At 56.9% G+C, this 21926-nt stretch overlaps 1 protein-coding gene across 1 annotated transcript; it reads right to left on the bottom strand.

Moving 5' to 3' along the window:
* Window positions 1–442: 442 nt before the first annotated feature.
* On the bottom strand, window positions 443–20218 carry TMEM38A (transmembrane protein 38A). The gene is given in 7 exon segments (XM_058292627.1): window positions 443–614; window positions 616–716; window positions 904–1021; window positions 5533–5620; window positions 6591–6775; window positions 7023–7179; window positions 20053–20218. Coding segments are annotated over 7 exon segments (885 nt in total). The 5' UTR covers window positions 20177–20218; the 3' UTR covers window positions 443–502.
* Between the last annotated feature and the right edge of the window lie 1708 nt (window positions 20219–21926).

The following is a 21926-nucleotide window of genomic DNA, read 5'->3' on the forward strand; positions in this document are numbered from 1 at the left end:
CGCGCCCGCCGGCCCCTCTCTGGCGCCGCGGCAGCCCCCTCAGCAGCCCTGGAGCCTCTTGACCCCGCACTGACGCGGGACGTGAGGCTCAGAGAAGGGACGCCGCCGGGACCCGGGGCTCCCCAGGCACACAGAAGGATCTAGAAGCTCGGGGGGGGGGCGGGACGAGCAGACTTTCGAGATGGCCCGGGGCAGGGGGGAGGCCGCACCCCCGCGGCAAGTCCTGGGACTGCTCGGACCAACGAACGCATCTCCCCGCGGCCTGGAATTCTTCCGGGATGCCGTTTTGGGGGGCTGGGGTGGGGGGAGGACAGAGACCACCGCCAGGGGTGCCGGCCGGGGCCGCTGCCGGGACCCCGGGTGCCCCCCCGCGAGCCCCCAGAGAGCAAAGGGGGGAGCCCGTTCCCGCGCGCCCCGCCGCGTGTCACTGCGCCCCCCCCCCCCACCTCGGCCCCCCGGGGGGAAACGTCGAGGCGAGGTGGGGGGAGGGGGGGCGGGCCCCCTACTCCGCCTTCTTGGTCTTCTTTTTTCTCGCGCCTTCGCCGGGCTCGTCCTTGGCCTTGCCCGGCGGGGGCGAGTGCGGGGAGCCGGCGCCGGGGGCCCCGTGGTTGTGGGGGGTGCTCGGCCCCCCAGCCCGTGCCGAACAGCACGGGGCAGACGTGGGCCTCCAGCACGTCGAAGGGGGAGCTGTGGGAGTGGGTGGCCGTCAGGAACACCTGCGGGGGGGGCGGGGGGGGGGCCCGCAGGTCAGCAGGGCCAAGGTCAGGGGCGGCCCCCCTCCCCCGCCCCGTCCCAAGAGCCCGGGACGCTGCCCCTCCCCAGCCCCCGGCCGCCCCTGGACCGGCCGGCGGCCCCCCGCTCTGCCCTCGGGGGGCAGGTGGGGGGCACGGGGGGGGGTCTCACCTTGCACGACACCATGAAGAGAGTGAAGGTGAAGATGAGGCTGGCCTTGGACACGGGCAGCCAGCGCGTCTGCTGCAGGGTGAAGAGCACGGCGCCGTACAAGCTGGCCTTGGTGGGGCTGCAAGGCAGCGGCCACGCGTTACCCCCCGGGACCCCCAGGTCCTGCCCCCCACCCCGCCCCGGGAGGCTCGGAGGAGACGGGGCGGGCGTCCCCTGCCCCCTCGCGACACCCTGCCCGACGCGAGCACGGCTGTCGACCAGGGGGCCAGGTGGGCCACTGTGCCCGCGGGCTCGTCCACCCTAAAAGAAAACCCCCGGGCCCCGGAGCTTCCCGGGCTGGCGATACCTGGCACCTGCTGTCACGCATCGGCGTGACAACTGAGCGCTGGGCCACGACCCCCCTGGCGGAGGACGGCAGGGGGCGGGGGGCTGGAACCCGGTCTCTCCCGGGCCCTGCCCCGGGCGCCTCCTCCCTTGGCCGATTTTAATCGGGGTCTTTTCGCCGTGATAAACCGTCGCCGCAGGTTTACCGGCTTGGCGGAGCTCTGGGGATCCTTCCAGCCAAACGCTGGAAAACGGAAACGGGGGGGGGGGAGAGGCCCGTGGGGGCCCTCGGACGGCAGGCGCCCCCACGGGGGGCTTTTCTGAACTTGCCTTTTCTTTCCTGCAGAATGTGTGTGTGTGTATTTTTAAAAGATTTATTTATTCCCCCGTCCACTTTGTTGTTCGGGGTTGCCGTCTGCTCGTCTTCTCTTGAGGAGGCTCCGGGAACCAAACCCAGGGCCTCCCTCGTGGGAGAGACGTGTCCAATCGCCTGAGCCACCTCCGCTCCCACAATGTGGTTTTTTTGTTTGTTTTTTAAATTTTTTTTTTTTAATTTCCCTTCCCCATTGTCTGCTCTCTGTGTCCATTCGCTGCGTGTTCTTCTGTGACCGCTTCTATCCTTATCAGCAGCACCAGGAATCTGTGTTTCTCTTTGTTGCGTCATCTCGCTGTGTCAGCTCTCCGTGTGTGCGGCGCCATTCCTGGGCAGGCTGCACTTCTTTTCACGCTGGGCGGCTCTCCTTACGGGGTGCACTCCTTGCACGTGGGGCTCCCCTACGCCGGGGACACCCCTGCGTGGCACGGCACTCCTTGCGCGCATCAGCACTGCGCATGGACCAGCTCCACACGGGTCAAGGAGGCCCGGGGCTTGAACCGCGGACCTCCCGTGTGGTAGGCGGACGCTCTATCCGTTGAGCCACATCTGCTTCCCCCAGAATGTGTGTTTAGTATTTTATCTTATTGCAGGACGCAGCCCCCTGACCTCTGCCCCTGCGGCGTGGCTCAGCGCAAGGACTTGATGGTCAACCTGCCACCGGGCGCCAGGCCGGCCATGACCCCACCTAACCCTGTCACCCCTCCGACGGGGCAGAACTAGAGCGCGGAAGCCACCTCCCTGCCTGCAGCAAGGGACGGGGACCACTCAGGCCCCCGCCGCCTCAAAGGTAAACTGAGCGCGGGAACGGATTTCTGCTCTTGGGGAGGAAACAAAAGCACGCTGCGTTTCTGCAACGTTAACACGGGAGGTGGTTTTTGTGGGTAGACGGGTGAGCCTCCTAGTTCTGTTACAGTTTAAAGGCTCCGGCTCTCTTTGTTGTACAGGACGGGGAAATATTTAACGAGCGTGCTGACGTCTTTGAAAATTGTACGGGGGCCAGACGCAATGCGGGATCCCGGAACGGAAAAATGGACCTTCGTGGAAAATCTCGCGCCGTCCAAATGAAGCCTGGAGTTTAGTTGCCCGTCGGGTGATGTCTGAGGTCTAAACGCTCCCTGGGCATGGAGGATGGTCCCAGCAGGGGGAGGGGGCGGGGGACGCGGGCTCTCCGTGTTCTGCCCGCCCCACCCTTGGCTGGGTCCCTCCCTGACCCCAGCTCCCCAGTTTGACCGTTGAGGAACCGTTTGATCTAGTGTACTTTTAACGGGCACAGGGGGATTTTATTTTATATTGGGAAAACTTGTTTTCGACTAGCCCAAACCTCTGAGGCCTTTTAAAAAACGCATTAGGGGAAGCGGCTGTGGCTCAATCAGTTGGGCTCCCGCCTACCATACGGGAGGCCCTGGGTTCGCGTCCCGGGGCCTCCTGGTGAAGGCGGGCTCGCCCGCACGCCGTGGAGCGCCACTGGCCTGCAAGCACCGCGGAGAGCTGACTCAGCAAAGTGATGCAACAAAAAGGGAGACGAGCAAAAACGCAGAACAGGGTGCAGCGAATGGACAGAGAGAGCAGACAACAAGTAAGCCACAAGGGGGGGATAAATTAAAAAAATTAAAAATACTGGGAAACGGACTTTGGCCCAGTGGTTAGGGCGTCCGTCTACCATATGGGAGGTCCGCGGTTCAAACCCCGGGCCTCCTTGACCCGTGTGGAGCTGGCCATGCGCAGTGCTGATGCGCGCAAGGAGTGCCGTGCCACGCAAGGGTGTCCCCCGCGTGGGGGAGCCCCACGCGCAAGGAGTGCACCCGTGAGGAAAGCCGCCCAGCGCGAAAAGAAAGAGGAGCCTGCCGAGGAATGGCGCCGCCCACACTTCCCATGCCGCTGACGACAACAGAAGCGGACAAAGCAACAAGACGCAGCAAATAGACACCAAGAACAGACAACCAGGGGAGGGGGGGGAATTAAATAAATAAATAAATCTTTTAAAAAAAAAAATTAAAAATACAGACATAGAAGCGTGCACAGAGAATGGACACAGAGAGAAGAGAGCAAGTAAAAAGCCACAAGGGGGGGGTCATTAAAAATGCATTAGGGGAAGCGGACGTGGCCCAGTGGTGAGGGCGTCTGCCTACCACATGGGAGGTCCAGGGTTCAAACCCCAGGCCTCCTTGACCCGTGTGCAGCTGGCCCATGCGCAGTGCTGATGCGCGCAAGGAGTGCCGTGCCACGCAGGGGTGTCCCCCGCGTAGGGGAGCCCCACGTGCAAGGAGTGCGCCCCGTAAGGAGAGCCGCCCAGTGCGAAAGAAAGTGCAGCCTGCCCAGGAATGGTGCCGCACACACGGAGAGCTGACACAGCAAGATGACGCAACAAAAAGAGACACTGATTCCCATGCTGCCGACAACAACGGAAGCAGACAAAGAAGAAGACGCAGCAAATAGACACAGAGAACAGACGACCGGGGCGGGAGGGTAGGAGGGAAGGGGAGAGAAATAAATAAATAAATAAATCTTTTTAAAAAATGCGTCAGGCTAGATGTGGCTCAGGAAATTGGGCACCTACCTACCACATGGGAGGTGCTGGGTTCGCTTCCCCGTGCCTCCTAAAGGAGATGAGCAAGATGGCGAGCTGACACAACAGGATGGCATGGAGAGCTGATGCAACAAAGAGACACAGCCAGGCAACACAATGAGAGACACAAACAAGGACTGGAGGTGGCTCAGGTGGTTGGGCGCCTCCCTCCCACATGGGAGGTCCTGGGTTTGGTCCCCGGTGCCTCCTAAAAAGAAGACGAGCACACAATGAACAGACACAGAAAGCAGTCAGCAAGCGCAAACAAAGGGGGTGAGGGATAAAAAAATGCATTAGGCTAAGACACAAAAGGACAAGTGTATGATGCCACTTACAGGAACTATCCGGGATGGATAAATTCAAAGAGAAAAAAAGCGCACTACAGGTTACCAGAGAAAGGACAGTTATTGCTTCAGGGGTGCAGAGTTTTCCATCTGGGGCGATGGAAAAGTTTGGGTCACAGATGGTCGAGATGCAGCACAATATCATGAATGTAAGCAATGGTACAGATTTCTATACTTAGAAGTGTCAGAATGGGCAGCGGACTTGGTCCAGTGTTTAGGGCGTCCGTCTACAACATGGGAGGCCTGTGGTTCAAACCCCGGGCCTCCTTGACCCGTGTGCAGCTGGCCCACGCGCGTGCTGATGCGCGCAAGAAGTGCCCTGCCACGCAGGGGTGTCCCCCGCGTAGGGGAGCCCCACGCGCAAGGAGTGCGCCCCATAAGGAGAGCCGCCCAGCGCGAAAGAAAGTGCAGCCTGCCCAGGAATGGCGCCGCACACACGGAGAGCTGACACAGCAAGATGACGCAACAAAAAGAAACACAGATTCCCATACCGCTGACAACAACAGAAGCAGACAAAGATGACACAGCAAATAGACACAGAGAACAGACAACCGGGGTGGTGGAGAGGGGAGAGAAATAAATAAATCTTTAAAAGAAAGTATCAGAATGGGAAATTGTGAGTTGAATGTATACCACCACAATAAGTTTTAGAAAAAAATGCACTCGACTACATGCAATCGATTTGGGGTCTGGATGGGGGGGTCCCCACTCAGCCCACCCCATGCTCCCCACCATGGCCCTGGCAAACTGGGTCCTACCTCTGCTTTTTTTTTTTTTTTTTTTTTTTTTGGTACTCAACACTGCAGAGTTTCCTCTCGGCTCATACTTCAAAACCCAGATCGGATGTCGCCTCTGCCCCGCAGCCCTGCCTCCCCCCCGGGCTCCCCCAGTGGTGGTCTTTCCCACCCCCGGCAGCTCCTGGAGGGCAGGGCCAGGGGTTGCAGCCTCTGCAGGTGTCTGGCAGTTTCAGGCGCGGGGGACCCAGGAGGTACGGGAGGGAGGGAGGGCGAGGTACTCACAAGGACATGTGCAGGACCTCGTTGGAGTCGGGCTTCCAGACTCCCCGGAGCAGCTGCTCGAAGTTGGACATGAGCGCCACGCCAGAGCCTGCGGGAAAGGGCGCTACCGGGTGAATCTGCCACTCCCCGCTCCCCGCTCTGTCTCTTGGCCGGATTCCCAAGGAGACAGTCGAACCGCCCCCCCGGAGCCTTTCCCCAGAGGGACAGGGAGCCTGGGGTGGCGGGTGGGGAAACTGAGGCCCAGAGAAGGCTGACAAGGAGGCTCGGATCCCTACCTCGGTCCTCACCGTCCACCCTGGAGGGACACGTGGTGCCCGATAAGTTCCAGGGAGCGGGAGTTCTCATCTGGACGTGATTCCGTCCCCCAAGGGACACTCGGCAATGTTAGAGACATTCTTAGTTGTCTCGACTGGGTGGAGGGTGCTGGCATCTGGTGGGCCAAGGCCGAGGACGCGGCTGAGTGTCCCACAGTGCACGGCATGATTTCCCCACTGAAGGGGTGATTTTTGCCACGTGTGAGAAGCCGTGTTCTAGTCTGGAGGGACACCGTGGCTCAGTGAGGGGCGATTCCAGGCTCTGGCACTTTGCCTGTCCTTGTAGACCACGGGAAGCAGGGATGAGTTGCCCAGTGGCTTTCTGGGACCCTTGTGGACATCCCTTCTCTTCCTATTACCCCTTTGGTCTGCCTCTTCAACTATCCTTGCTACATTGTCTATTTTTCCCTTTATGTCTGTTAGTATTTTGGTGCCCTGTTATTTGGTGCATATATGTTTATTATTGTAGCGCTCTATGGTTACAGCTTCGGGGCAGCTGTGTTTATCGTGTGTGGTTCAGCCCTTGGGAAACTGGAGCCGTTTTTGGTTTTCTCCTCTGGAAGAAGCAGTGGCATCTAGTGGACCGGGGGCAGGGAAGCTGCTAAGCCTCCTGCGGTGCACAGGTGCTTGTCTGGCTCCACCATCGAGCACGACCTGGCCTCAAATCTCAGTGGCGCTGAGGCTGAGAAACCCTGCCCCGGAGACGACAGCCAAGCTCCTCGTCGTCGTCGTCGTCCCAGTTACCTTTGACCCAGCCGGTCGCGATCATGACGAACCACCCGTGGTGGTAGTGGTGATGCGCATGGTGGATGCCCACCGCGATCTTGCGGACCCTCACCACCTCTTTCATGGCCACGAAGATGAGCTTCACGGGCAGGAAGCAGACGCACTTGTAGAAAAGGTCCATGGGGCAGAAGAAGATCAAGTACCTTCGGAGAGAGGATGCCTATCGTCGGGCGGGCAGCAGCAAACCGCGGGGGGCCCTGGGAGGCGAGGCTGTGCCCAGAGCCCCCCTCCTCAATGTGCCGGGCTCGGGGTGTGGAGAGGGCTGGTCGGGGCCATCGTGGGGGCTGTGCTGGGTCCTGTTTACTCCCACCTCCTTGATACCTGAGCTGCTGGTGGTCCCAAACCCCCTACCCCGGGGGCTCCGCTCTCCCACGCCCGACGACGGCTTACCACACGGCCGAGGCCAGCAGGATGCTGGAGTTGTTGCTGAAGTAGTCGATCACGGGCTCTCCCAGGAGAAGGTCCGCCAGGATGTAACTCCCGAAGCAGTGCAGCATGGCACACAGCCAGGAGGCCACGGGGTGGCGCCGGGACAGCTCGACAGCTCCTGGGGGGGGGGCCACAGGAGCGTTTGCTGCCACTGGGTGCCGGGCACGTGCCGTGGCCCCCTGCCCTCGTCAGAGCACCCGCCCAGGGCCGTGCGGTCTTGCCCATTTCTGATGAAGAGACCAAACCCAGAGGGTCTGTGCCTACGGCCAGTGTCACACGGGCAGAAAGGCAGAGCTCGATCGGGGCTCTTTCCTCTGAGCTCAGAGAGGGCGACGGTGATGCCAGCACTCCTGGGTTCCAGACACATGGAGAGGCATTCATGGGAAGGACCACTGGGTTCTCATCAGCAGTCTTGGCCAAGTGAGGACTATTACCATCCCAAGGGTCTTATTATCCCCGCGAGGAGACCGAGGTTTGGTGAGACGGACCGACGTGCGGCTGGGAACATACCGAAGTCGGTACTCCAGCCTCAGGCTGACGCCACTGCCCAAGGTCCCCAGAAGAATTATGCAAACAGGAAGACTCTAGGGGTGGGAAGGTAGAGGGGGATTTCCAAGATGCTGGCATGGGAGGTGCAGGGACACAGAAGCAGAGAAGGCCAAGGGCAGCCTCTTCCAGGAAGGCTTCCGTGCTCGGCAGAGCCAGTCACTACGACCTCTGGGTTTCCACGGCCCTGCGGACTTGACCCTATCATCGCCCTTGGTACTTGATTCCAAAGCAAAAGGAAAATAAAGGGGGAAAAAAAGCAACTCATTTCAGTTTCTGCAGCTGAGGATATAACAGGCTAATAAATGATACTAGATGAGGCTACAATAAGCTAATAAACGATACTAGATGAACTAGTCTTACAAACTCAAGGCAAACAGATTACAAAAGCGTGGCCTTACTTAGCAAAGAGAAACAAGAGGTCCACTCCTGAAAGAAGATGCTCAGTGAGTGGTCTGGATTTTGGATTTTTAAATGTTCCCGGTTGATTCTTAAGGCAGTAAATTGCAAACCACACAGAGCAAAAGGAGTGACGGCCAGTGTCCCAATGTCCTGCAGACAAGGGGATGGGCTCATGCCCAAGGTGAAGAAAATGTAGATAATGGACTGGCAAATATTTTATTTTCTATGTTTCAGCTTATTCCTTTGCAGTTACAAAAAATTTTTTTTAGGAGGTACCAGGGATTGAACCCTGGGAAGCAGGCAATCAACCACTTGAGCTATATTTGCTCCCCAATGAGAGTTTTCTTTTTATTCCTCCTCCTCGTTGCTTGCACTTGCTGTCTGCTCTCTGTGTCCATTCGCTGTGTGTTCTGTCTGCTTGTCTTCTCTTTCGGAGGCACCGGGAACCGAACCTGGGACCTCCCATGTGGGTGAGAAGCACTCAGTTGCTTGAGCCACCTCCGCTCCCTTTGTTGTGTCTCTCATTGTGTTTCCTCTTTGTGTCTCCTTGTTGCGTCAGCTCACCAAGCCAGCTCGTTGTGCTAGCTTGCTGTCCTGCTCGTCTTCTCCAGGAGGCACTGGGAACTGAACCTGGGGCCTCCCATGTGGCAGGAAGAGTTCAAATTGCTTAAGCCATATCCACTTCCTGAGAGTTGTTTCTTTTTTGTTTGTTTGTTGGAGGTCCTGGGGATCGAACCTGGGACCTTATACATGGAAAGCAGGTGACTTGAGCTACAACCACTCCCTACAAAAATTGCTTTAAACCAGTAAAACTTACGGCAACATCAACTGATGTATAAGTTTTCACTGAATTGTTATTTTTAAAAATTCACGCTCACCTGGAACCTCAGAATGTGGCTTTATTTGGAAACAGGGTCTTTGCAGATGTTACCCAGGGAAGACAAGGTCATACTGGATTAGGGTGGACCTTATAAGAAAAGAGAAACGTGGGCAGAGAGGCAGGGGAGACACACACCGAGGAGACGGCCACGTGACGCCAGAGGCTGAGACTGCCAAGGACCGGGTGACGTCAGAAGCTGGTAGAGGTGATGAAGGATCCTCCTGTAACTGCTTTGCAGGGACTGTGGCCCTGCTGACCTCTGGTTCCCAGAACTGTGAGCAAATACATTTCTGTGGTTTTTAGCTGCGCCATCGGCGGCCATTTGTGCAGGACCTTCAGGAAACTGATAGAGTACCTGCAGACAGTAATTTCCAAACCACGTTCCTGGCAATCCCGATGGTCTGCGGGGGTAAAGGAGAGACCGGTGGTGTTTTAGTTTCCCTCCTGCTAAGACAAGTACCATACAACAGGTTGGTTTGAAAGACGGGGCGGTATTGGCTCATGGTTTTGAGGGAACTCCAAAATCGACGTGTCAGCTTTCTCCTGGACGATTGCGCATTCGTTCCTTGGTTTTTCCATTACACGCCAAAGTCCTCTCCTTTCTCTTCCAGCTTCTAGCTTCTCTTGGCTTCTTTCTCTGTGGCCTTCTCCATAAGGCCTCCAGTTACAGAACAAAGACTCATCCTGATTCAGCGGGGCCGCACCGCAGCTGAAGCCAACCTCATCGAAAGGTCCGATTTACAGTGAGTTCCCACCCACAGGGAGGCATTCAGGGGGACAGCCCGCTTTTCCGGGGTGCGCAGCTCCAAGCCACCGCAGACGGGTTATGTTCTGGCCCCCCACTCTGTTTCAAACAGAACACATCTGCTTTCTCTGATTCATCGCAGAGTTCTGCACCAGATTTTGTTTGGAGAAGGGGGAGATGACGTTCACACAAGAGCCTGTTCGCAAATGTTCATAGCAACTTTATTTGTAAACAGCCCAAAGGTCCTTCCGGTTTTCGTGCTGATAGCACCCATGCAGACGTGGCGGAGCTTCCCAAAACCCGCCGGACTTCCTGTAAGAAGTGCGGCCAGCGCCGGCCCCACAAAGCGGCACAGTACAGAAGGGCAGGGGTTCTTTTCATGCCCAGGAAAAGCATCGTTATGACAGGAAGCAGAGAGGCTATGGTGGGCTGGCTGAGCCAATTTTCTGGAAAAAAAGCTAAAACTACAAAAAAGATTGTGCTGAGGCTTGAATGCGTGGAGCCCAATTGCAGATCTAAGAGGATGTTGGCTATTAAGAGATGCAAACACTTGGAAGACAAGAAGGGAAAGGGCCAAGTGATCCAGTTCTAAGCTTTGTCTTCTGTTTTGACAATAAAATCTTGAGATTATGGTCAAAAAGAAAAAAAAGAGGTGACTGGATAAGCAAACTGTGGTCCATCCCCTGGAAACCATGGAAACTACCCAGCAATCAAAAGCAACAACGTGGAGGCCACGATGGAAGTGAAAACAGCCAATCACGGGTCTTTAAGGACATGATGGGAGTGAAAACAGCCAGTCACAGAAGGTTCTTGAGGGAATGATGGGAGTGAAAACAGCCAATCACAGAAGGTCCTCAAGGGTATGATGGAGTGGCAATGGCCAATCACAGAAGGTCCTTGAGGCCATGACGGAAGCGAAAACAGCCAATCACAGAAGGTCCTCAAGGGTATGATGGAGTGGCAATGGCCAATCACAGAAGGTCCTTGAGGCCATGACGGAAGCGAAAACAGCCAATCACAGAAGGTCCTCAAGGGTATGATGGAGTGGCAATGGCCAATCACAGAAGGTCCTTGAGGCCATGACGGAAGTGAAAACAGCCAATCACAGAAGGTCCTCAAGGGCATGATGGAGTGACAATGGCCAATCACGGAAGGTCCTTGAGGGCATGATGGAGTGAAAACAGCCAATCACAGGTATTTAAGGGCATGATGGGAGTGAAAACAGCCAGTCACAGGAGGTTCTTGAGGGAACGATGGGAGTGAAAATAGCCAATCACAGAAGGCCCTCGAGGGCATGATGGAGTGACAGTGGCCAATCACAGAAGGTCCTTGAGGGCATGATGGAGTGAAAACAGCCAATCACAGAAGGTCACAGACTCACGTCACATTCTCCTGGTGATGGAATTATAGGGTGAACAGATCAGGGGTTGGTGAGGGATTAGGGGTAGGATGAGGGTCTAACTAGAGAAGACGGCAGGAGGGCGTTGCTTTGTGGTGACGGAACGTTCTATGCCATACCTGTGGTGGTGGTAACTTGAATCTACATGTGATACAGTTTCATAGAACTGTACCCAAAAGAAAAGTGCATGTAAAAACTGTGGAATAAAGGTCTGTAGTTGAGATAATAGTGTTGTTTCACTGTCAGTTTCCTGACTCTAATAATGAGCTATGGTATAGACAGATCTATAGATAGATGGTGGATAGATGGATGGATGGGTGGGCAGGTAGATACATAGATACATAATACATAGATGATGGATGGATGGATGGATGGATGGATAGATGGTAGGTAGGTACAAAGATATATAATACATAAACAATGGATGGATGATGGGTAGATAGATGACGGATGGATGGATGGATGGATGGATGGATAGATGGCAGGTAGGTACATAGATACATAATACGATGGATGGATGATGGGTAGATGATCAACGGATGGATGGATGGAGGGATGGATGAATGGGTGGGTGGATAGATGGTAGGTAGGTACATAGACACATAATACAGAAATGATGGATGGATGATGGATAGATGATCAACGGATGGATGGATGGAGATAAGTAGGTGAGATAGAAAATTGAATAGATGGGTGGATGAAGGGAGAGATAATCTAGATACAGACACAGAAAGAAGGAATCATATGGCAAATGTGGCAAAATATCAAAAGATTGGTGGATCTGGGAATCCAGGTAGGGGTATGTTGGAGTTCTCTATATGGGTTTGGAGTATTTTTGCAACTAGCCTGTAAGTTTGAAATTATTTCAAAATAAAAAGTTAAGAAAAAAAAAAAACAAGCTGTGGTTATGTAAGGTGTTGTCATCTGGGGAAGTGGGGGAAGGGTACCCGGGAACACCCTGTAAAATTTTTGCAACTTCTTGTGTGTCTTAAACTCTTTCAAGATAAAAAGTATCATATAATATAAGATAAAAAGTATCATATAATTATAATTAATATAAGGCTTATATAATATAAGTATGATATATGATATCATACTTATATTATATGAAAAGTCTCATATAATATAAATATAAGGCTCGGGATTGAAACAGAAAGCTCCCAAGTCCGGCCGGCCGTCAATAAACCATTTTTCCTTCTCAAAATCAAAAAAAAAAAAAAAAAAGGCTGTTTCTCAGGCTATTGCAAGGTGTTAAGAATATGGTGATACATGGAAAAATGCAACTATTGTAACTTAGAGAATATAGTTAACGGTAATATTGTAATATTTTTGTAGCAAAGGCAAAGAGGTACTATATCAATGCTAAAGGTGAGAAAATAATAGGGGATTTAGTTTTATTAGATATGAATATGAACAAGCATTTTTTTTTCATTTTCTTCATAACAAAGAGACCTTGGTCGTGTCACTTAACCAATCTGTGCTCATTTACGTATCTTTCTGAACAACGGAGAAACAATTCTTTTTAGGGTTAAATGGGATAAATGTGCCTGGACAGAATTTTTAAAGTAATACTTCCATAATTTGTTAAGCTGCCTTTTGTCTGTTATTTTATTTTTTGAAGCTGAAATAAAGTTTACTTAAATTTATTTTAGGAGGGCCTGGGATTGAACCCAGGACCTTGTACACGTGAAGTGTGTGCTCAGCTGCTGAGCTACACCTGCTCCACTTACATTTTTTTTCTTAAAAAAGTAAGTTTACAAAAACACAACATGACTAGAGGATTAGTGTGTATGAATCAAACTCTTACACTTTGTATTACCTAGTTAAAGTCTTCTTAATTTTTAAAAGATAATTAAATTATACCCCTATGCCGATACTGTCCTAATCTTCTAAAGCTACACCCCAGTGCCTGAAGCTGGGTCTTTCCCTGAGTATGGTGCTTTATTTTATTTGATTCGTTCTTTCCCCACCAGAAAGGAGCCTTAGGATCAAGTTGTAAGGTCCACTATTCTGCTCTCATCACCGTGAATGAGACATGACAGCTGATGTCAAGGAATGCCCTCACACAACTTCATTGTATAAAAATGAGAACCCCACTCAATGGAGACGTGAAATGATGAGCTTACAAAACCGGCACTCTTATTAATCCAAAGGCTAATCCAAGGAAAAGAGCTTGGAAGTTTTTGGCAAGTGCCACCGTCATTCTAGAGACTGGATGGCTTTTGTCTCTAAGTTACTGTGGCAGTTTGAGATTATGCATGAATTCCAAAAAGAGGGATCATGTTTGTAAACTGGCCTGTTCCTCTGGACGTGATACCCTCTGACGGTATCAGGTTCAGCTGAGATGCTTTTGGGTTAGGGTTAGGGTTAGGGCTTTGGTGCGACCACTTCATTAGGACGTGCAGCACTGAGGCCCTGCCCCCTTGGTGGGCTGTATAAACAGACGCTCAGTCAAGAACACAGAGGCAGCAGATACGCGAGAAAAGAGAGAAAGCGCCATAAATGTGGAAGAGGATCCTGAGGCCCCAGGAAGAGAGACGAGCCCTCCGCCAGCCTATAGCTGAGATCAGAAGCAGCTGGGACCACGGAGCCTTAAGAAAATGAGGGGGAAACGGACTTTGGCCCAGTGGTTAGGGCGTCCGTCTACCACATGGGAGGTCCGCGGTTCAAACCCCGGGCCTCCTTGACCCGTGTGGAGCTGGCCCATGAGCAGTGCTGATGCGCGCAAGGAGTGCCCTGCTACACAGGGGTGTCCCCCGCGTAGGGGAGCCCCACGCGCAAGGAGTGCACTCGTAAGGAGAGCCGCCCAGCGTGAAGGAGGGAGCAGCCTGCCGAGGAATGGCGCCACCCACACTTCCCGTGCCGCTGACGACAACAGAAGCGGACAGAGAAACAAGACGCAGCAAACAGACACAGAAAACAGACAACCGGGGGAGGGGAGGGGAATTAAGTAAATAAAAAATAAATCTTTAAAAAAAAAAAAAAAAGAAAGAAAATGAGGAAGGCTGAATCCACGCAAACATCGCCCGCCGTCTTATGTGGCAACAGACACTGGGTGAGAAAGTACCTCTTATGGTACCTTGCGGTGGACACTTTGGGGCCTTGTGAGCTTCATACCCCAAATAAACACCCTCTGTAAAAGCCAACAGAGTTCTCGTACTTTGCATCAGCACCCCTTTGGCCAGATGCTAACATTTGGCTTCTCTGTGTGTAGCAGTTCGATATGGTTATGGATTCCAAAAATAGGTATTAGATTATGTTTGTAATCTGGTCCATACCTGGGTGTGATTAAGTTAGGATTAGGGCTTTGATCGGGCCACGTCATTAAGGCGTTGAGTCCCCGCCCCTTGGTGGGTGGGGGCTCACAGATAAAAGGCAAAGGACAGAGTTGAGGGCTTTTGACGCTGGAGTTTTGATGTTGGAGTTTCATGCTGGCGTCTTAAGCTGGAGCCCCGGGAAGTCAGCTCACAGAGGAAAGAGAAGCAAGTGCTGGGAAGAGAGGAACCCTGAGCCCAGAAGGAAGCAAGCCCTGGGAAGAGAGGAATCCCGAACACAGAGAGAAGCAAGACCTGGAAGGAGGGACCCAGGAAGCCTGAACCCTCGCAGGCGTCGGCCACCATCCTGCTCCCACACGTGGAAATAGACTTTGGTGAGGGAAGTCACTTATGCCTTATGGCCTGATATCTGTGAGCTCCTACCCCAAATAAATACCCTTTACGAAAACCAACCAGCTTCTGGTGTTTTGCACCAGCGCCCCTCTGGTTGACTAACACACCGTGCCACGTCCTATACGGGAAGGTATTTACGTGGCCGCGCGCATACACCATCGGTCCCCTCGACTCTGATTTGAACGGAATTCTCCCGCGAGGCAGGAACCGCCACCTTGTGTTCGTGTCGGACACAGAGAAGCTGGTCAAGCCCCAGTCGTGAGTAGAAGAGCTCGACACGAACGTCCACCGCGCCGGGTCCTGGGTTGACGGCGCTGAACGAGTCCGACGGAGCGTCCCTCCTGGCCGACCATCTCCTGAGAATGGGCTGCCGTGCCGGCCACTTGGGGACCATCTCCCCACTCTTAAGGGTTCACCCCAGGCAGCCTTCCCTTGCCTCGCTCCCCATGCCCACCCAGGAATGCCTGCTTCGGCCGTTAGACCTCAGGCCCCGAGCGTCACGTGGCCCCGTCCCAAGCAGGTTGGGTAGCATACCCCCCCCAAGTTCATGTCCACGTGACCTTGCTTGGAACAAGGGTCTCTGCGGAGGCAATCAGCCACAGGGTCTCTGGGTGGGATTTAGGTGGGTCCTAAACTCCACGGAAGTGTCCTTAGAAAAGAGGACGCCGTAGGTCCAGCGACTGACGGCCACGAGACGCGGAGGCAGAGGGCAGAACGAGCCATCTACGAGCCGAGGACCGCCAGCCATCACCAGGGGGTGGGAGAAAGGGAGAAAGTTTCCAGGAGGCACTGACCCTGCCGGCACCCTGAAATTTTGGACGTCTGGACTCCAGAATGGTGAGAGAACTCATTTCTCCTGTTTCAAGCCCCACCCGGTGGATGGTCATTTGTTACAGCGCCCCTAGATGCTGATAGCTGGACGGAGGAGGAGACCAGGTTTCCTCAAGGGCAGGTGGCTTGCCCAAGGTCACCCAAGGGCTCGAGGAATTCTTTGGAGCACCCGTGGAGGGCCAGGGCCTCGGCAAGGCACGGAAGCTGGTTCCGTCACGGCCTCTGCGGGGTTCAGTCTGGAAGGGACGCCGCGTGCACCCGACAATTCCAGAGACAACGGTCAAATCACATGAAGGAGAGGCACACGGTGCTCTGAGGGTCTAACTCCGTGCTCAGGAGGTGAGGCACCTTTTCGAAAGCAACGTCCAAGCTGACATCTGCATGGTGGGCGGGATTTCCTAGGGGAGAAGGCGGTGAAGAACAAGCAAAGCAAAGAACACGGGAGAATGTGGAAGGAGGGCGAGACCCAAGAAGGGACGCGGTGCAGGGCGCCTGGAAAACGTGCGGGCGCGGCCGTGGAGAAACGGAACTCGGAACTCGGGGCAGCGCTGGTGGGAACGGAAACTGGTGCAGCCGCTGTGGGCAGTGGTGTGGCGGTTCCCCAAAGGGTGAGACACAGAATGGCCATGCGACACGGCCATCCCGCTCCTAGACCCGAAGAAATTCAAAACAGGGTACGCAGAGAGACGCTCGTACAGGCGCGTTCGGCTTGGCTTTATCCGCGATAGGGGGACGCGGCTCAAGTGTCCTCTAGCGGATGAGAAGCAACACGTGGCGCGTCCGTGCGATGGCATGTGATCTGGTCATGAAATGGAATGAAGGGTTCATATGTGTCACACAGACGGACCTTGCTCAGGGACATTAAGTCCGGCACAAGACGTGCGGCTCCACTTCGAGGAAAGATCTAGGACTGGCAGATTTGGAGAGCCAGCAAGGAGCGCTGAGATGACGAGGGGCCGGGGGAGGGTAAATGGGGAATTCCTGCTAAACGGGTCCCGGGCTTCCGTTCGAGGTGACGACAAAATTTTGGTCACAGGGGAAAAAAAAAGTTCCGGTAACGGAGGGAGGTGACGGCTGCGACACGCTGAGGTTTAGCGTAATTAGTGCCACCGGACGGTCTACTTTGGAAGGGTTAAAATGGGAAATTTTCTGTTCTGTATTATCGCCGCAGTAAAATTTAAGACATTACCGCACTTGCTCTCCCTTCATGGCCCCTGCCAACCACGTGAGTTGGGACAAACCGTTTCTCGCCAAGTCCCTTCGCCTCTCCGGCGGGTGGGGGCCCTGGGCCCTTTTTGTGCTCAGCTCCTAACAACGGTTGGAGTGGAAGGTTTCCCCCTCCAAGGTCAGCCTGGATTTACACGCTCAAGGTTGTCCCAGATCTCCAAAGTCACCCGGCTCCTGAAAGGCTGCAGCCGAGCAGCCCTTCCGCTTCTGTTTAAGATGTGCCAGGCAGGGAGTTAATCCTCAGAGCAGCTGCACTTCCAGTCCCGCGAGGAGCCCCTGTTTTGCAGAAATGGATACCCCTCCATCTAAAAATAACCCCCCGGGCTTGAGTTCTTTCCCAGGTCCGTGTCCTCAGGGGACCACGGCGGGGACTGAGGCCTGGCTCTGTCCCTGGGCCTCTCCGCCTGCCCGGCCTCAGTTTCCCGGCCTACTGTTTCGGCGACGGCGCGCAGCGGCCGTGCGTCGCGCTCCTTGTCAGCGTCCACAGCCTCCCAGCCGCCCCGGAAGGAAAGGGAAACGAGGATTCTACCGTGGCCACAGGTGAAGAGCCAACAGACTCCTTCTTGGTCCCTCTAGCTGGTCCTTGGGTGGCTCCAGGAAGCCGGAGAGACGGGCTGTCACCCCCAGGCGTGCGGCCAACTCGCCGGGAGAGCTGGAGGACGCCCCTTCCCTGTTCAGGCTGATGTCCTTGTCACACCTGGCCGGGGCTTGCCAAGTTCCTCCCGTGACTCATCGGCGCGGAGCAAACGGCGAGCAAAACGCATTAGAAGGGAATTCGTCTCTTCTTCCTCTCGACTGGGGTGGGGGGGCTCGCAGCTGGGCTGGGGACAGTTTGTGACACCTGGGGACTTTTTCTGGTGGTCACCGCTGGGGGTGGGGGGGTGGCCGGGGCAAGCCGCGCCACAGAGAAGGCCTGAATCCTGGCATCCGTAGCGCCTGGGTTAGGGAAGCAGGTGTAGACGGCTGGTTTTTCTCGCTGGGGGGAGTTTTAAAAATACCCCCGCCCCGAGGCTCTTCTTTTAACAGGTGGCCTGACTTCACGGTTTTTAAGAGCGCCCCGCGAGATCTTCGTTTGCAACCATGTGTGGGAACCATGTTCGTTCATTCATTTATTCTTTCAAGGATGCGGCTGACAGCCAGGGCTTCCTTCCTTTGTCCCCTGCCCGGGGGGTGCAGGGGCACCGGGGGGTCCCTAAGGAGCTCCGGGTTTAATAAGCAGCACCCCTCTCCTTTTATTCCAGGGGTTCTGAAGCTTCCTGGAGCTTGAGTCACCCCGGGGGGGTCCTGCTGGAAAGCAGAGTGTGAACCTGCAGCTCTGGGGGGGACCTGGGCAGGGCTAATGCAGGAAGTTGCGCTGCTCAGAGCACACCTGTAGCCCAGGTACCACGAGCCCCCACGGCCTTCAGAGTGAGAGTTAGCAGCCCTCAAGGGTGTCTCAGCCTCTCCCCCCTTGAGACCGTGGCTCCACAATGACCAGCAGGGGGCGGCCAAGATTATTTTGCCCATGAGCCCATTTTACAGATGAACAGGGTAAAACTGAGGGCTAGGAAATACCCGGCTGGGCTCTCGGGATCTTGGGGGGCAGGCAGGGCCGGGTTCGAATCCTGATGCCATCTACCAGCCGGGGGCCCGCAGGCCGATGGCGGGTTTGACCTTGCTGTGCCTCGGTTTCCCCGGTTATAAATGGAGGAGCCGGAGCTGGACCGGGTGCTGGTTTCCAATGCGGAGTTTGAAGGATGTGCAAAGACTGGGAGTCGCCCTCGGATATTCGCAGGGGGTGGCCCCTGTGCAGGGGAGTGGGCCGGGGCGGGGAGCTGCGTGGGTGCAGCCAAGGTTGAGCAGCACTGAAATGCACACTTTTGGGCACTCCAGCCTCAGCTGATCTTGCTTCTGCAGGAGATCCAGATTGGGACACCTGGTTTGACAGCTTGGGGCTTCAGCCCTCCCCATTTGGGGGCTTTTCCGCCGGGCTGGGGGGTCTGAGCCACTGGCAATCCTTTCCCACCCAGGACAGTCAATTCCAAGTTCACTCCAAGACAGTCCAGGGGCCAAGTTGATTTGGCTTGGACTGCTGCCTGGAATAGCTTTTTTTTTTTTTTTTTTTTTTTACTGGACACCTATAAATGTTTTTTTGAATCGTACAACACGTTACACAACGATCAGAGTAATGCAGTGGCCCCGTATTTGTCCTTTGGTGCCTGCCTTGCTTCCCTGAACACAATGTCCTCCAGGTGGGAAGGACTTTTTAAAGAAATCAGTTCCTGCAGGTAAAAAATAAGACAAAACACTGCACGAGGAGGGCATGATCGGATTTGCATTTGTATCCATCAGGACCTGGGTACAAACGCATCCAGGGGAGGGAAAGCGCCCGGCACGATGCTCGCCGTAATTTTTTTTTTTTTCCCTTTCTGTTCCTCTGGTTTGATTTCTTTTTAAAAAATAAACAAGAGCCCCTATTTGTATCATCTGCAAGACTGCAGAGCTTTTCCATTCTGAGAAGAGAATGTACAAGTCCTTGACACCCAAGCGAGAGGGAGGTCCCAGAGTTTTTTTGGGGGGGATGGTTCGATCTTTTTTCCTAAAATGAAATTCTATTCTCCATGTAGTGTGCAACTGTGCCCCAAACAGGGAAATGCTGGGAGGTATTTATACCAGGCAAGGCCCTGCTGCCTGTGATCCTTGTACAAAAATAGCACAGCCTAAGGAGGCCATGCATTCTCATCCCAAAAACGATTTTAAAAATTCAAGGTGCAGGGGCTTCCCTTCTGCAGTGCCCCAGCCGCAGGGGGGACTCTGGGGTTGCAGGAGAAGGCTGACCCCCCGGGGGGGGGGGGGGCAGGGTGATCTGGGGAGGTGGAGGGCACCAGGGGGGCCCGGGCCCAGGAGAAGCAGCGGGTGTCACTTTTCCCAGCGGGATCTCGGCCCCCAACGGGCGGGTCCTTATATAGCCACCCAGCCGGGCTGCCAAGGGCAAGGGGGGGGAGGTCACGGCTGGGGGGGGCCGCGCCTCCCTCCCTCGCCAGCACCTGTTCCCCCCCCCCTCCACCTTCCCCTCCCACCCGCAGCCTGCGGATGCCTTCCCTCCCCCAGCGGCCAGGCCCGGGGGGCTTCTCCCCTCGCCCCCAGGCCCTTCTCCCCACGATCGCGGCGCCCGCGTGGGCCCCCCCAGCCCCACCCAGAGCCAGTCCCCGGGCCTGCCCGGTTCCCCCCGCGCCACCAGCTGGCCCCTTCCCCCTCGCCAGCACCCCCCCCCCCCGCCCCCAGGCCCCTCGGCGCCCCCCGCCCGGGCTCACCTGGCTCATACTTGAGGTAGAGGATGGAGACGATGAAGTAGCTGAGGTCGAAGGCCGGGAAGAGCTGTACGCGCGAGAAGCTCAGCGCCAGCTCGCCCAGGCTCAGCGCCGACAGCAGCTCCATGGCGCGCCCGCCCGCTCCCACCCCGGCCCCCGGCCCGCGGCCGCCGGGCCCGCCCCCCCCCCCGCCGCCGGGCCCGCCCCCCGCACCGCCCCCCGCGGGGGAGGAGGCGCGAGCGCAGCGCCCCGGAGGCGCCTCCCGCACGCCGCCGGGCCCCCGGGGCCCCTCTCCACTCGGGGACCCGCCCCCACGGAGCCCGCCCGGCCCGGACCCCCTTGGGGCCCGGTCAGGCACGACCCCCCCACTTGGGGCCCGGTCAGGCACGACCCCCGCCCCCCTTGGGGGCCCGATCAGGCTCGACCCCCCCCCTCGGGACCCGATCAGGCACGACCCCCCCCACTTGAGCCCCGATCAGGCTCGACCCCCACCCCTCGGGACCCGATCAGGCAGGACCCCCGCCCCCCCTTGGGGCCCGATCAGGCACGACCCCCGCCCCCCTTGGGGCCCGATCAGGCACGACCCCCGCCCCCCTTGGGGCCCGGTCAGGCACGACCACCGCCCCCCTTGGGGCCCGGTCAGGCTCGACCCCCGCCCCCCTTGGGGCCCGATCAGGCTCGACCCCCCCCTCGGGACCCGATCAGGCACGACCCCCCCCCACTTGAGCCCCGATCAGGCTCGACCCCCCCACTTGGGGCCCGATCAGGCTCGACCCCCCCCTCGGGACCCGATCAGGCACGACCCCCCCCACTTGAGGCCCGATCAGGCTCGACCCCCACCCCCTTGGGGCCCGATCAGGCACGACCCCCCGCCCCCCTTGGGGCCCGATCAGGCACGACCACCGCCCCCCTTTGGGCCCGATCAGGCTCGACGCCCCCCCCTCGGGACCCGATCAGGCACGACCCCCCCACTTGAGCCCCGATTAGGCACGACCACCGCCTCCCCTTGGGCCCCAATCAGGCTCGACCCCCGCCCCCTTGGGGCCCGGTCAGGCACGACCCCCGCCCCCCTTGGGGCCCGGTCAGGCTCGACCCCCGCCCCCCTTGGGGCCCGGTCAGGCTCGACCCCCCCACTTGGGGCCCGATCAGGCTCGACCCCCCCCCCTCGGGACCCGATCAGGCACGACCCGCCCCACTTGAGCCCCGATCAGGCTCGACCCCCACCCCCTTGGGGCCCGATCAGGCACGACCCCCGCCCCCCTTGGGGCCCGATCAGGCACGACCACCGCCCCCCTTTGGGCCCGATCAGGCTCGACGCCCCCCCCTCGGGACCCGATCAGGCACGACCCCCCCACTTGAGCCCCGATCAGGCACGACCACCGCCTCCCCTTGGGCCCCGATCAGGCTCGACCCCCGCCCCCTTGGGGCCCGATCAGGCACGACCCCCGCCCCCTTGGGGCCCGATCAGGCAGGACCCCCGCCCCCCTTGGGGCCCGGTCAGGCACGACCCCCGCCCCCCTTGGGGCCCGATCAGGCACGACCCCCCACTTGAGCCCCGATCAGGCACGACCACCGCCCCACCTTGGGTCCGATCACGCACGACCCCCCCTTGGGGCCCGATCAAGCACGACCCCCCCCCTTGGGTCTCGATCAGGCTCGACCCCCGCCCCCTTGGGGCCTGATCAGGCAGGACCCCCGCCCCCCTTGGGGCCGGATCAGTCGGGAGCCGCGGCCTCGTGGGGGGCCCGGTGAGGAGCCCGTTTCTCTGGAGAGTCCGGGCGGTGGGATCCCCACGCCCCCGTGAGACCCGGCCAAGATGCCCGGCGCCCTGGGCACTGCTCGGGCGAGATCCCCGTCCGCAGAGGGTCCCCCTGCTT

Source organism: Dasypus novemcinctus, unplaced genomic scaffold (assembly GCF_030445035.2).
Source record: "Dasypus novemcinctus isolate mDasNov1 unplaced genomic scaffold, mDasNov1.1.hap2 scaffold_174, whole genome shotgun sequence".
Classification (NCBI taxonomy): domain Eukaryota; kingdom Metazoa; phylum Chordata; class Mammalia; order Cingulata; family Dasypodidae; genus Dasypus; species Dasypus novemcinctus.